The 15412-nt window shown below is 39.7% G+C and overlaps 1 protein-coding gene across 1 annotated transcript in view; it reads right to left on the bottom strand.

Moving 5' to 3' along the window:
* The window catches only part of grk6 (G protein-coupled receptor kinase 6), a 47941-nt gene that overhangs the window by 12868 nt on the left and 19661 nt on the right, over nt 1-15412 (bottom strand). The window contains exons 4-7 of the mRNA XM_034140607.1: nt 8257-8334; nt 6744-6844; nt 4864-4956; nt 766-829 (exon numbers count right to left, since the gene is read on the bottom strand). Coding sequence (XP_033996498.1) covers nt 766-829; nt 4864-4956; nt 6744-6844; nt 8257-8334 — 336 coding nt within the window. The remainder of the gene's footprint in view (nt 1-765; nt 830-4863; nt 4957-6743; nt 6845-8256; nt 8335-15412) is intronic.

Here is a 15412-nt window from a genome sequence, read left to right as displayed (position 1 = left end):
AAATAAATAGAGTAAAGCTGTGGACCCCGTCTCCTGATGTTATGTCATTTAACACTTTGCTTTATCTCCTCACCTGATCAACGCCGTCTTTTATAGAAATGTAAATGTAAAGTCTCTTCCTTCTCTGATGTCTGTGTCCAGTGTGTGGTGCTATAAACCACCATTACTTAGAAACTATACAGCTCTAACACAGCTTTACCTCTGAAATGCCTTAATGAGCCTAATTTGGAAAAAACTGAGGGATGATGCAATTTATTACCGACCCGTCCAGAAGGAGCCAGCATAATTTACTGAGGAATAAAAGTTGATTTGTCCTGCATTGAATAATTCATTATACATGTAAAGAATGTACTGACTTAAGAACTTTATACTTAAAGGGCATCTTTATACATCTCAGCCTCTCTCTAACCCTTACCCTTTTCTTTTTCATATATTTATTATTTGTACTTATCAATAAGATAATATCCTCTTCCTTGTGTTTTGCGTAAACAAAAAATATTATGCAAATGTTCAGGTTCATAATTTTATTATGTGCCTCGACTGTGACATGTTTCCATGCTTTAATGTTCAAAAAGGAATCCAATGGAGGCGTTTTAGGCGGGGAGGGGGGCGGGGGGGGAGAGAAACTCCGTCTGGAGGGAACTTTGGGATTCAAACCTTTGCAGACCATTTACATGCACTTAAACCTATATAACACTACAGGAAAGGCAACACCCCAAACAGCATAAAAGGGCCTCTTTAAAGTCGTAAATTGAATGCACTCACCTCTCCAAAGCCTCCTTTCCCTAAAACTCTGTACTGTCGGAATGTATTTTTCGTAACTGGTTGCCTGTTGGACAGAAACAGAAACTCATATAAATAACACTGCAACACATGTTAGGTAACACAACGTTATTAATATAAAGTTATTAACAATTTTGCTGATGCAGATGCATAGTAGTTGTCAAATGTGGATCCTTCTTGGGGCATCATTAATGTCTTGGGTTTATTTGACGTTATGGTGAAAACGGCCCTTGAATTTTTTATTTGAATGCATCTGTGGATGTGGATAACGAAGCTACTGTATTCAACTGTTTAAGCTTTCATTATGTGGATATTCAGGTCAGTAAGTTTGTGGGACAGACGTTGAAATAGATGTTATGGGGAAAAGACGTGTTTTAAGGTGAATGCTGGTGAAGTGTATTAAAAACCATAATGACCTTGTGTGACTGGTAGCTGCCATTGAAGCTCAGTGTTTCAACAGTGATCTTAAAAACAGTTTTTGAGTGTGCAGTTAGTCATCAGTGTATGGATTAATGAAGCTGCTAATGAGGAGCACCACCAATGACCCGGTCCCTGGACACTTTGGTTATTGAAGCAAGTAAATTGAATGGACTCATTAAAAGAGAATGAGTCATTTAATGCTTAATAAACCCTGCGATGGTAGTTGTCCTGCTTGTTTTTACACTGAGTTTTTCAGTAATTGGTATTGGTTTGTGTAGTCTTGTATTCAGGCCTGTATTGACCCACTGACTTCCTGAGTTGTCTTTTAAACAGATGCCAGCATAATGAATCGTGACGTTTGAGGTGAGCAGTACAGTTCAAGTCTCTGCTAGAGAACACGTACTAAGTACAATTGCGTATACAATGTGTTCTAACTGCATAGTGTGTTTGCATGTTTTTAAATTGTAATTGTATTGCTGTGCGAAATGCAGTTTTTCAGACTTCCCAATGGCCGACATCTAAAACAACCAAATTCTAGTCTCTGTGATCATTCATAGTGCTTTCACATATAGTACAAGTCAGAATAGAACTATTCACACCCATGAACACACTGTTGGCTATTGGGGGTCAATTTGGGGTTAGGAATCTGCCACCCATCCACTTTTGGACTGCAGAGGCTGGGTATCAAACCATCGAACCTTGGTTTTGTGGACAACCATTCTACCACGCAAATGACTGTTGCATAGAATAATAACAATAGTAAGTAAACCCTGAAAAACAAAACAAAAACACGGGAGCAAACTGTGACCTCACCTTGGAAAATATTAAATTGAATGGAAGAGGTAATGTTGACTTACATCTGTCAAAATCAATTTTCATTGGATGTTAGCTTTGACCTGTTATTACCTGGGTGATAGTCAATGGATGCAAAACTAAAATGTTCTATTAATTCAGTGTGAACAGTGGTTGTAACAAAAGTTGCAGCTGCCTCTAATCAACATGACCCAGTCCTGTGCCATCAGCCCATCAGTCTGTGGGTATTTAAATCCCTTCATTTGGCCAGTCGATGCTCTAGTGTCGAGACTATCAGCATGTGTGTTTAAGCTGTATTTTCTTTTCCTGGCTGCAAGAAGCTTCAGTGATATCCCTAAGCTAGTCTTGCATAATTCTTACAAAGTGGTCTTCTTTCTCTGCTCACATTGGTTAAAACTTTAAATAGGGGGTTTATTTACGACTTCATCTATATTAAACAGAAGTTTGTCAGTTCAATTCAACAACTAAGCTTAGTTTTGAACGCAAGTTCTTCTACGGTACAATACTTACGAGCTAACAACGCATTGGAACGTTTTACTCATAACTGGAATAAAAAAAACAGGTGTTTGTCATGAAACACGAAATAATGTGCTGTTTCTCTGTTAACCAGCAGCAGTTGGCTTGAGACAGAGATTCTCTTAGGAGTCATGTTTCATGATTTGTTTCATGATGTTGTGCTCTGACCAAAGGCAGGAAGATAAATGCCTAATTTACACATTTTATTTGCTTGTATCCAGGTGAAAGTCGGATGAGATTTCATTTTCCTGTATTGCAATTCAGGATCAGCTCGGCTCCAGTTCAGAGGGTGGTGGCACAAAGGGCTGAACAATTTTATAAAATATACTTTTTACTGTTTTGACTGATTTTGCAATATCAGTAAAAAGAAAATCTGAATATTACCAGGAACTACCAGTTTTGCATTAATATTACAATTTTCACTGAAAATGATATATAACTCTCATATTTTCCAAAATGTCAAACAAGTTCTTTAAATACTGTTTACAGTTACAGGAGGCAGAAAGTAAAGCCACTTATCTGAAGAGTGATTAGCATAAAAAAATTGGCATATTTTCAGTTGGGTTTGCATCCCTTCTGTCCATTTGTGTAAAACAAAACCACTATGCATATGCGTGTCAGGTGTGGATCCTGCTGTTGCTTGGAGACAATACGTTTTGGACTCACCTAGCAACAGGAGACATCTTTAAGGAGAGTCAGCTATTTGCATATACATATAGCCTACTGCCTGCTGAATAGAGAACATTTCCAAACTCCCTCTGGAGGAAACTTTGAGATGTTAACCTTAGCAGACCATTTACATGCACAAAAACCTATAGTACACACTACAGGAAAGGGAGAACTCAAAAAGCTTAATAGGGTCCCTTTAATAAACAAATGTACACACACTGAAGTTTGTGAAAACTTGAAGAACTCAACAATTCCCCATTGCCAACTTTATACAGTTCCTGGAAAGCTGAGAGGTCAGACATTCATTTTAGTTTTATTTGATATCAGCTCGAGGTGCTGGAAGAAACAGTCCTCATTCTGCAGTAAATAATGATGAAAGAAGCCAACACTGTTCCTGGAGGGCACACAGACATAACATCTGTCTCAATCCTTGCTTTGTCTTTCACTTTCTTGACATTTATTTGGGTTTCTTAGAAGGTCTTTATCTGATGTTGATTCAGGCGCTATCTTTTGTATTCACGTCAATGGATCCCATGTGGATGGATAGGGGATTGGGGACTCGTGGTTGTTTCAGATGATCCTTAGAAAGTCCCAGTTTAACCATCACAACTAAACACTCCTGCACTGAGGGCTAGAGAGCATGTTTACAGCATCAGTGAGGATTTAAAGTGGAGTCTGGGAACCATCAGGGTTCTTTGAGCCTAAGACAAACTTGCTCTGTCTGTAAACAAACTCATAACAACCATTATTATAATGACAGATGTATTCCTCCACCAACAAATTATGTGATTCTGTTACGTTTACGTTTGAATATCAGGAGTTCAGATCCCAGTATTTCCCCTGAGCCAGCAATAAAACTGGATCAACTTTTTGGCTACAGGAGTATCATCCAATTACATTTCATGCTTAATTGGCAGTCCTACTGTGAGACAAAATGCCTTATTTTAGAGTAAAGACACAAGCATAAAAAAAAATCTCTTATGACGTTGTGTTTCATTTCAAAATATATTCCAAGTGTGTGTTTCTTGTTGGATGCACTTGATCGGCCAATGACAAGAAAGCTGCACTGTTGTTATTGTAGTTTATTTCATCAGTACAGTAACACACAGACAGACTACAAACTGGAGCATCTTGCACACTGTTTAGAGCTTGCCATCGCTTATTTGTTTACTTATATTTATAGAAATGGAACGTCACTTACGTAGTTTTGGACCTAAATGAGTGTTCTTTACTGTGATAACAGATTTACCTGCTGTACCTCCTGCAACACTCGACCCATAATGACACTAAACAAACCTTCTGAGTTTTTTTCTGTAACAGTAGAATTCTGTAACCTTCACTGCTCTGAAAGTCTTGAGCAATTTCTAATTACTGTCCTGTAATTTGTAACGCTGATATCACTCTGCATTGCGTTAGTTCTCACGCCCGTAACTCCGAGGAAATGAGGACACTGGAAAGGAAGGAGTGAGGCAACCACTGCTGAGCGTGTTGTTACTGGTACTGAGGTGGAGTGAAGGAACACCGGAGCCTCGTAATGAGCCCAGGTGAGATTTGAAGTGGTGTGTGTGTGTTAATGAAATGATGCATTTTGCTGATGTACACGCTAGGAAGAAACAGAAACCGTTTAAGAAGGTGTTTTCTCTCAGTGATAACACACTTTACCTCTCAAGCCATTTCCACTGGAGGAACCTGTTGTAGTACATGCTGTCGAGGTGGTCAGCGAAGGGAGCCACGCTCAGGTAGTCGTGGATCAATCTGGGGAAAAAAACACACGAAAAAAGGGTCAGCTTTGGAGCAAGGAACATTTGAAAATGTGAGAAGAGAAAGCATTTGGCAAATTATTCAAATAAAATCATTGTGTGTAACTGGCAGGATTTTTGCAACAGTGTGCACAACCCTGAAAAAACTGTTTCAAATTGGACACATATTTAGTTAAAATGGCATAAGGGTTGTATATTAAATGTGAGGTATTAGTGGTTTCAATTCAATGTAGAAATGAAATCACAGTATAATATTTAAGTGGAATTTCACGCGAGACTTTAAAAAAAATAATGAAACCTTAAGAACATCACCAGACTTCTCCCTTACCTTTTTAGCAGACATATAGACAAAGGTTAGATTTGTAGTGTTGATACTGAGTCTTGTACTTGACTTAACAAACTGGCATCTGTGCAGCCTTTCACTTCACAACAAGCATGAACAGAGCCAATAGAGGACGTTACTCAATGTGTTCTGTATGGAATGAACAATATACTATTTTATTAAAACTTCTCCATTTCTGTTTATATGTCTCTATTGAATGTTTGTTTACTTCATATAATAGTCATTTAAATGTCATTTTAAGATTCTCTGCATCACAGCTTAATTTTTTCCAACTATCATTAATGCTCAGTACTTTTAACCTTTACGAACTGAACTTCCTCATTTTAGAAATACTAGAGAAAAACATCCAAAGCAAGAACAGATTACACTTTTTTAAACGTATTTAAGGCAAAACCCAGGCTATCACACTCTTTCACGCTTATAACGTTTGTTTGATATGTTTCTAAAATGCCCGCTGGGATACTGCTCATGAATTGGACTCATATCAGACCCGAGTCAAACATTTGATAATCTACCTCTTCATCAAACAACAAAAAGAGCTTTGACTTTTAACACCACACCGACTCATGACTTGGACTTGGGCCTTGTGACCTTTTTTAGACTCTGCCAAAAACCTGAAGCAGAGACAGAGCTGACATTCAGGTCAGTGTTCAGACTGTTAGCAGCACTTGTTTTGATGTGCTTTGAATACATGTAGCTCGATCACAGGATTTCTTTAATGTGAGGAGAACAGAAACCTCTGACAGAGAGAGAACGGAGAATAAATGTTTTACTTAATGGGAAATGACCTGGATATAACTTGGTATTATTTCACGATTCAGTTCAATTAAATTCGGTAAGACTTTGCCTACAACTGCCTGTATCTCATTTCATGCATTTTCCCAAATATACCAGTGTTTGTCAGGGTAGTCTAATATACATAACTTATTTCGTTGTATCTGTTTTTACAGCCAACTTTTTGTTTGTGTTAACATTTTAATGTGGTCACTTTCACACTTGCAGTACAAGTAATTTGGTCTAGACCGAGAAAGGTTTACACTGAGTTGTTATTGTGTGTCACAAGTCGTATAACAAATCATTTATTTGACAGTTTCTGAGATGTAATTCTGCATCATCAGTGCTACAAAGATCCCTCATGTGGAACCATTAAAGGCAACATAAAGTGATGTAATTGCACATTGTATCTATTCATTTAATGGCTCAATAAATGTTTCTTTACACTGAATGGTGGTGAATATTAAACCCCTTGTATGTCAAAAAAATTCATGAGTGTATTTCGTGTGTTATCAAGTCATTAAAACAGTAACATTTTCAGAAGTGAGACCAAGGACCTGACAGTTCTGACCTAACATTGCGTCAGATTTCCTGTCTAAAAGGAGCTAAACAAAATATTGGACCAATATAAAGAAATGCAGATGAGTCCCCCCCTGTGATCTTACTTGGTACAGTCCTTGAAGAGCTCTTTGCAGGCCTCCTGTTGCAGCCTCTCGTTGCACTGAGCCATCATGGCGTCTTCCACCTCAGGCACATGGTCCTCCGACTGCACCGCAAAGAACACATTAAGTCCAGGTAAACACCGTGACTCAACCCCTGACAGCACACTCACAGAGGAAAGCTGGATAAACTGGGTCTACGATGGTGCGGAATAGATTATTATCTTCGTCACTCTGCAGGCCCCGACTTGTATGCACGCAGATAAAAACAGAAGCAGGGGAAAAACTGAAGCAGAGATAGACTAACTTTATCAGGAAATACAAGGGGAATCATGGGAGTGCAGACACTTACAATAATATGAATTACTGTGCATTTGCTTTAAGGTGTTCAAATTACAGTTCCTTTTTAACTCTGCTAAGGGGCTTATGTTGTCTCAGTTTGTTTGTTTGTCTGTTTCTCAGAGGATTAGGTCATAACAACTGACCATGATAATTGGTGTAATGCTGCGGTGCGTTCACACCGGACGCGATGCGAATATTCGCTTCGCTCTAATCGCTCCTATCGCATCGTTCTAAACGCTAGAGTTTCACCGCGGCTGTCAGCTGTGTTTACTCGCTTCATTCAAACAAGACGCGCTGGCTCGGGGGCTACAACTACAACAAAATGAACATATTTTACCGTGATTAAATTGTAAAACACGTTTCTAAATGATGCCGAAGTAACAACATACTGATATCGGTTAGTAAAAACCAGGAATTATTGCTTTGACAAGTCTGCAGACAAGACGGCAGGCGAAAAACCTTTTAAAATGCGTGTTTTCTGAATGAAGATCGGGTCGACCAGGCTAAGCTAACGTTGTATATGCTCCGTCCACACTCATAACAACCGCCTACAGACATAAATAAACCAGCGACTGTATTCGCCATGACACAGACAGTCTGTGGTTTGTACTTGTTTAACTTTTGTCCAGTTTCTGAACAGATATGAGGAGCTGTGAGCTCTGTGTGCTAACTGCTAACAGCTAATGTTTTCTGGTTGAACGTCAGTTACGGCAGGCTGAGATCCTCACCGCTGATTGGCTACCGTGAGATCGCGTCACGCAAATATGACGCTGGAGTTGAACAAATTGAACTCGAGCGTTTGTCGCGGCCCCCTTCAATCGCGCCGCTTCATGCTCGCCGTCGGAGCGAATTCGCGTCTGTCCGCGTCTCTGCATTGACTTTACATGTAATCGCGCCGCCCCCAAACATCGCATCGCGTCCGGTGTGAACGCAGCATAAGGCTGTAGAATACTTTCTAGTTTAAATATCAAGGCAATATAACTGTTATGTCAAAGTGTGCAGAATTTCAGATTTTCATATAGAAGCCAGGGCTGCCCAGAAAGTTAGAAATCAATCTAAATTTGTCCTGACTATTTATCATGTCACACCAATAATTTAAAGTATACACAGTTGGTATTGAATGGCTATCCCCAGATAAACATAGACATTGACAGAGGTCCTTTAAAGCAGCATCTACCTTTGGGTTGAAGTATTTGTCGACTAGTTCCAGACCGGACTCCTTCCTCTTCTCATCTGGAGTCACCTCGTACTCCGCCTGAAGGGAAAAACAGTGAGGCTAAATGAGTGGAGAGGCTAGAGGTGATCGTCAGCTCCTTCCTAATCCCCCCACAGTTACTCAGATCTGCAGTTTTACATCACCTGTGGATGTCGTCCAAATGTACCCATGGTGATATTGGTTAAAAACAATAGGAATCTGAATTTTGACTGAAATCAATTTACAAAAGGTATAGGGATACTTGAATTATTGAAGTTGCAGTTAACATACATGTCTGTCCAAAATGTTATCAATCTATCATTTTATATTGTTACACATTTCTGAAAAATTGTCACAATTAGCGTATGATTTCTTCAGATAAGGCTTAACATGTTTTCGTGATGTCACAAACCTTTGACGTTTGTCCACCAAAATCGTATCAGTTTAAATGGATTTTCTTTAACCAAATGTAAAACTATTCCCTTTTAAGGATTTAGTTCAGTTGACAAAAATTGGACAGACGAGAGGTCAGAGTGACCTTGACCTTTGACCCTCACAATCTATTCAGTTCATCTTCGAGTCTGATTGGATGTGTGTGCCAAATTAAAGAAATGCAACCCAAAAAAACATAATGCCTCGAGCATCAGCTGTTGCCGCACAGAGGCATACAAAAAGTCAATTACATGCTCTGTTAGTATTTATTTATTTTTAATTCGATTAGACTATTGGACATTTTCTACAATAATGGTGCTATCAGATCGTACCATCATTATAATGTCCTGACAGTCAATGAAGGATCAAATTGAATGATTGCTCAGCTGTGCTTCCAGCTCCCTGTGTCTCCAATGAAGACCTTTCCTTCAGTAAACCCCATTTAAGGTTTAATTGAAGTATAGCGAGGCCTGTTCCACACCCTGCAGTACATGGCCTGATTGTACTCCCCCTCACATCCCCCATCCCTCTGAATGACTTGTTGCAGTAAAGTGATCCTGACTGGAAAACTACAAAGTGCTTCCTCTGCCCTCTCACAGCGAGAGCCTGTAAACTAATGCTAAGTGACAGTGGAGACGGTTCAAATCTCATTTTCCCTCTCCATCTCGTCCTCGTTCTCAGGGAAGAGACGGGAAGCGGTCGAGGGGTAAAAGAGAACATAATTGCTCCGTATGTGAGTCGTATCCGCTGGATGTCTGAAAGCTGTAAAGCTAAATCAGCTGGTCAGTCAGACTGGAGCCGTGTTGCCATTTTCATTGACAGACTGAGGGATAGACGAGGTCTTCATCAACCTCCACCAATTACTGTATTGACTGATGAACCAACGGGACATCATTTCACACATCAGAGACACAAAGACAACCTCCAGTGAACACTTTGCTGACCTGGATTTGATCTGATCTGAACTACTTGAATGATAATATGAGTTTTAATAATAAATAATAATGTTTCATTAGTATTTGAAGCTCAAAATGAATTCAAAGCTTTGACTTTGCTAGCAGAGATTATCAAGCTTTGGTGTTTTCTGTCATAATATAAGACGATATAATGTTTCAGGATTTAAGGGTCACATTCTATGCAAAATCCACTTTTTTATGTCTTTTATAACATGTGTCCCCTCTGTGTAAAGAGATTCGGAAGGTTTCAGGAAAAAAGATTCGCTCACTTTTTGTCCTGATCCATTTATATAAAAACCTGTCTGAAAATGAGCTGATTCGATTTTGGCCACTTTATGATGTCATAACGATTTTTTTGGCTTGTGTAACCATTAGCCAATAACCAACCAAGGTAACCCCCCCCCACCTTATCACCTGAATCTCCTCCTAGAGCACCATTGTGTTCTTTTTAACCACATATCTCACAGAGGGGCATTGGGAGTGGCACCTTATTTTCATCTGAAGTAAAAGACAGAGAATCAGCACTTTTGAAACAGGGCTGAAACAGAGGGGATTATGGGATGCTACAATTCACGATCTGTTCTGTATTTAGAGCCAAACACTTCAGAGACATGTTTTGTATATATCTGAGACCTATAATATATTGATGAAAAACAGTATAATAGGGGACCTTTAATGTATGACCAAGAAGGAATGCATGTGTTCAGAGAAAGCTGAACCAATGTTATGTATTCTCCTACAGAGAGTATTGCGTTATGGGTTGTTTGTAGCATTAATGCTGCTAGGCTAGCACGTTTTTTCTTCAGCGCTTTAACGTGTTTCTTTAATAAGGTATTTGAAAAAATCCCAGGGCCGCAGTCTCTGCATGTTATGGCTTGGCTCAACACAATCCCCATGCTTCTTTTTTTCTTTTTATTAGCAATACTTATAAATAATAGTACCTGGCACTTGGAATTTTTCACCTCAGGCTGAGATCCCAAGCGAGCTAAGCCGATACTAGAAAGGTGGAGTTGAAACACTATGTGCCACTTATCAGTCCGAAATAATCCCCACAATCACGCGGACAACCTGCAAAACCTGCTATTTTCGAATCCATCATTAATAAAAATCACTTTTTTCTTTAAATGTAAACGATTTAAAATGTCCCTACTGCAGAAACAGTTGTTTAATTAATGGCTTCAGGAAGGACTACCTTCTGCTTGGATTAACAGAAACCTCCCAAAAACCTTTCCAGAAGGACATCAAGTGCTTTCTATCCTCAAAATGCGTGTTTTTCCAAAAAACATCTGGTAGAAAACAGGGGGTTTCAGATACATTTTGGATGGACCCCAGAGCCTAATGGTATTTACGGTCCCATGACATTTTGCGTAAGACCACCTGCAGGTCAAGGTCTTATTCAGTAAAGTATCTCTACATCTGCTGGATGGTTTGGTGCAAAACTTGGTACAGACATTTATGGTTCCCAGAAAATGTATCCTAAGAATTTTGCTCATCCTCTGACCTTTCCCCAAAGCCACCATGAGGTTCACATTTCAAGGTGAATTTCAATAAATTCATTGATTTTCTGCTCTTTCCCCCTAGCTCCATCATCAGAGGCCTGGGGGGTATACTACGAATCTAGTTCAACATATCCTGGATATGTTTTGAGTTATCCGGTTGACTAAATCCAAAAAAAACCCGCTCTCGCTAAACGGTCCTACGACGCTGGCTATCAACTCGATCGCTCAAGCCAGCCGTGTCCTATCTAGTTAGGTGCGCGTTCACATAAAAGGGGTGGTATTTGGAGTGTTCGACCAATCACAAACATGGACAAGCCGTGTACTGACAGCGCAGCGCGTCATATATTTCCTGAATGAAAAGTCAACTATAATATTAGACAAATATGAAGACGTTAAACTTTAAACATCCATGACTTAAACACTTTATCCAGGATAAAAGCCACATAGTTGCAGCTGCAAGGTGAATACTGCTGGTAAAAGAAAAAGTGTTTGAACAGTTTTATGATATCACTGCTGCCCCGTCTAAGACACGAGTGGATCTGACTTTAATTACATTTGACTCGAGTGTTTCGTCAACTTAATGTGTTGCTTAAAATAATACTTCTGCATACAGTATGTGACACTGTGAGTGTTGCACACCAGATACGCTCAAGAAGCTGACTCAGATAAGGAAATATATGATACACTATGATGTGATATCATGTGATATGAATGATAATGGGACACATCGCCGTCTGCACTCACAGTGCCGCGGACTGTAGGCTACGTAATGTTACTTTGATCCGGTTACTTATGTTGTGGCAGATATTTAAGTAAGCTTTCTTAACGCTAATGTTATAATAGCCAGATTGCTCTGAAGATGGGAGGTGATATTCTATTCATTTTCACGTTCACACAGTCGGTGATTTTGGCCGGCCGTCTTTCCTGCAACGGCAGTTTAAACTGTATTTCCTTTCTCCTCCTGTCATATGAATTGATCGCTTTAAACTCCGCACACTGAGCTCTGATTGGTCAGCAGGCAGTGCTTTTATCCTGGAACCTATCCTGCTCCGGAGGCTAGCCGTTCAGAATAAGTTATCTAGCCCGCTAAAAAGTGAACCAGCTTCGTAGGACCGGAAACCCCTGAAGTTAGCTTGCTAAACAAAAATCTTGATTCGTAGTATACCCCCCTGTACTACGAAGCCGGATTTTCGCTTAGCAGGCTGACTTCAGGGAAAACTCGGGCTTTCCGGTCCTACGACGCTGGTTCTCTTTTTAGCGGGCTAGATCTCCATGGTAACTTATGCTGAGCGGCTAACCTCCTCGGGAGGAGGTTAGGTTGCAGGCTAAGAGATCAACTCAGTAAAAGCACCGCCTGCTGACCAATTAGAGCTCCGTGTGCGGAGTTTAAAGCTATCAAGTCATATTACAGGATAGAGGAAATACAGAAAAACTGCCGTTGCAGGAAAGACGGCCGGCAAAAATCAACTGACTGTGTGAACGTGAAAATTAATAGAATATCCCCTCCCATCTTCAGAGCAATCTGACTATTATAACATTAGCGTTAAGAAAGCTTACTTAAATATCTGCCACGACATAAGTAACCGGATCAGAGTAACATTAAGTACAGTCCGCGGCACTGTGAGTGCAGACGTCGATGTGTCCCATTATCATTCATATCATATCACATCATAATGTATCATATATTTCCTTATCTGAGTCAGCTTCTTGAGCCGTATCTGGCCGTGCAACACTCACAGTGTCACATACTGTATGCAGAAGTATTATTTTAAGCAACACATTAAGTTGACGAAACACTCGAGTCAAATTCTCCTAATTAAAGTCAGATCCACTCGTGTCTTGGACGGGGCAGTGATTTCATAAACCTGTTAATGTACGCATTCAAACACTTTTTCTTTTACCAGCTGTATTCACCTTGCAGGTGCAGCTATGTGGCTTTTATCCTGGATAAAGTGTTTAAGTCATGGATGTTTAAAGTTTAACTTCTTCATATTTGACTAATATTAAAGTTCACTTTTCATTCAGGAAGTATGACTCGCTGCGCTGTCAGTACGCTTGTCCATGTTTGTGATTGGTCGAATGCTCCAAATACCACCCCTTTCATGTGAACGCGCACCTAACTAGATTGGACACGGCTGGCTTGAGCGATCCACTTGATAACCAGCGTCGTAGTACAGTTTATATTTAAATGATACATGAACACTGGGGGCTTGAATGTGTGAAGAGAAGAAAAGAAAGTAAAAAGGCTTGGAATATTTGAACTGCAAACTATTGAACTAACTTGATGGCGAATGATCTGTCGCCATGGCAACAGTATTTGATGACACCCCATAATACGCTTAGATATGTTGATGGCTGCATCGTTACCAAACCTGTTTAGTTTTGGGCTGTTTGGAGCATTTTCACTGAAGTTATGAGAAAACCGTGTTTCAAGGCGAGCATTGTGTTGCCATGTCAATCTCAAAACTGTCTCGTAGATGTCTTCACGGCTGGACTGTTAGCACACATGTGAAGTTTTAGCACTTTTTGACAATTTTCATAGGAGTTATAGCAATATCGTGTTTTATGGCAACGGCATATGGTGAGATTTCAGATTTGGCGTAGAGCTGTTGAGGCATGGACTGGTGATATACAAGTGAAGATTGGGGGACGAGAGAGAGAGAGAGAGAGAGAGAGAGAGAGAGAGAGAGAGAGAGAGAGAGAGAGAGAGAGAGAGTTAGAACTGACTGCTATCAGTTGGAGTGAGTGATGACATCATCGTGTTCCATTACACAGGTGTTTATAGTTGAGCTAACGAGAAATCAAATCTGAAGAAAACCTCTTTAACAAGGTCTGAACAATGTTTAATATCTCTAAAAGTAAGAATCAGATTTAAAAGTTGTGTTACACGAATAATGTCAGAAAGATGTGTAACATTTTAAAGTTGGAATGAGGTTTCTGAGTGATAGTATGAATGAACAGTTAGCAGTTGAAGTCGCATGAAGATTTGTTGAAGTCTGAAGAATATCTCCATTGACTTCAATGGTTAAACATTTGATGAATTATGGGATGTATCTCTGGAATTATGAAAGTTATGAATGAGAAAAGTAATAGCCTGCGATTCCCGACCGAGCTGAACGCTTTGATGTTTGAACGGAGTCTCTGCGATGTTGAATGTGGGAGGAGAAGAGGGCCAAAATAAGTCGGCGGAATAATAATAATAAACTTTTTGTCCGTAGCATAATATATAGTGGGAATGCTGTATCAGCATTAGGATAAACATTCAAAAAATAAGTACAACTACCTTGAGTCTGCCCATAAGAGTGAACGAGGAAACCAAGACATTATTTATCATCTGCACATAAAAAAAGAATACATTTTCACACACACACACACACACACACACACACACACACACACACACACACACACACACACACACACACACACACACACACACACACACACACACACACACACACACACACACACACACACACACACACACACACACACACACACACACACACACACACACACACATACACACACACACACACACACACACACACACACACACACACACACACACACACAGGAATAAAACAAGAGTGTGACTGAAACATTCCCCAAGTGAGCAGAGCGAGCAGCGAGCTGTTCACTGTGACAGAGGAGGTCAAGTGTGTGTGTGTGTGTAAGAGAGGTTGACACAGTGACGCAGTTTTCTCTCCAGATGTCAAGAGTTCCTGTATTTCATTAAACAGATATTAAACTTCCTCCTCCTCCTCCTCACTCTAAACAAAGTGTGTTGGAGGCGTTTAAGGATAATTACACTACCTACATGAGAACCAGCTCACCAGCTAACAGTGCTTTAAAGGGTCAGTTCACCCAATTCCCAAACAAACATATTTCCGTACTCACCTGCATGGAAAAGTATCTACCCATGCAAATAGATAGCATTTTATGTGTGTGGATTTTACATATCTGTCTGCCTCCAACACATTGAGAGATTAATTAAATTGATTGTAAAAGCTTTTAATTAAAAGAAAAGTGTCCTAATTATCTGGATCTCCAGAATCTACAGAACGTGCTTTGATAGGAAGATTTATGATCAACAGATCAGTCATGTTTAAAATAAACACTGATAAGAGACTTCATTTGTGAGTGAGAAATCTACAATTAAAAATACAAATCCTTGTGAATATTTTTATATTCATTTCTTGCTGATCTTTTTGATTTCGGAAACTATTTTTAACCATAAGGAGGTTTGCT

This window comes from Trematomus bernacchii, unplaced genomic scaffold (genome assembly GCF_902827165.1).
Source record: "Trematomus bernacchii unplaced genomic scaffold, fTreBer1.1, whole genome shotgun sequence".
NCBI lineage: Eukaryota > Metazoa > Chordata > Actinopteri > Perciformes > Nototheniidae > Trematomus > Trematomus bernacchii.
Note: the sequence above shows the minus strand (reverse complement) of the source record. Positions and strands in the feature narration are given on the sequence as shown.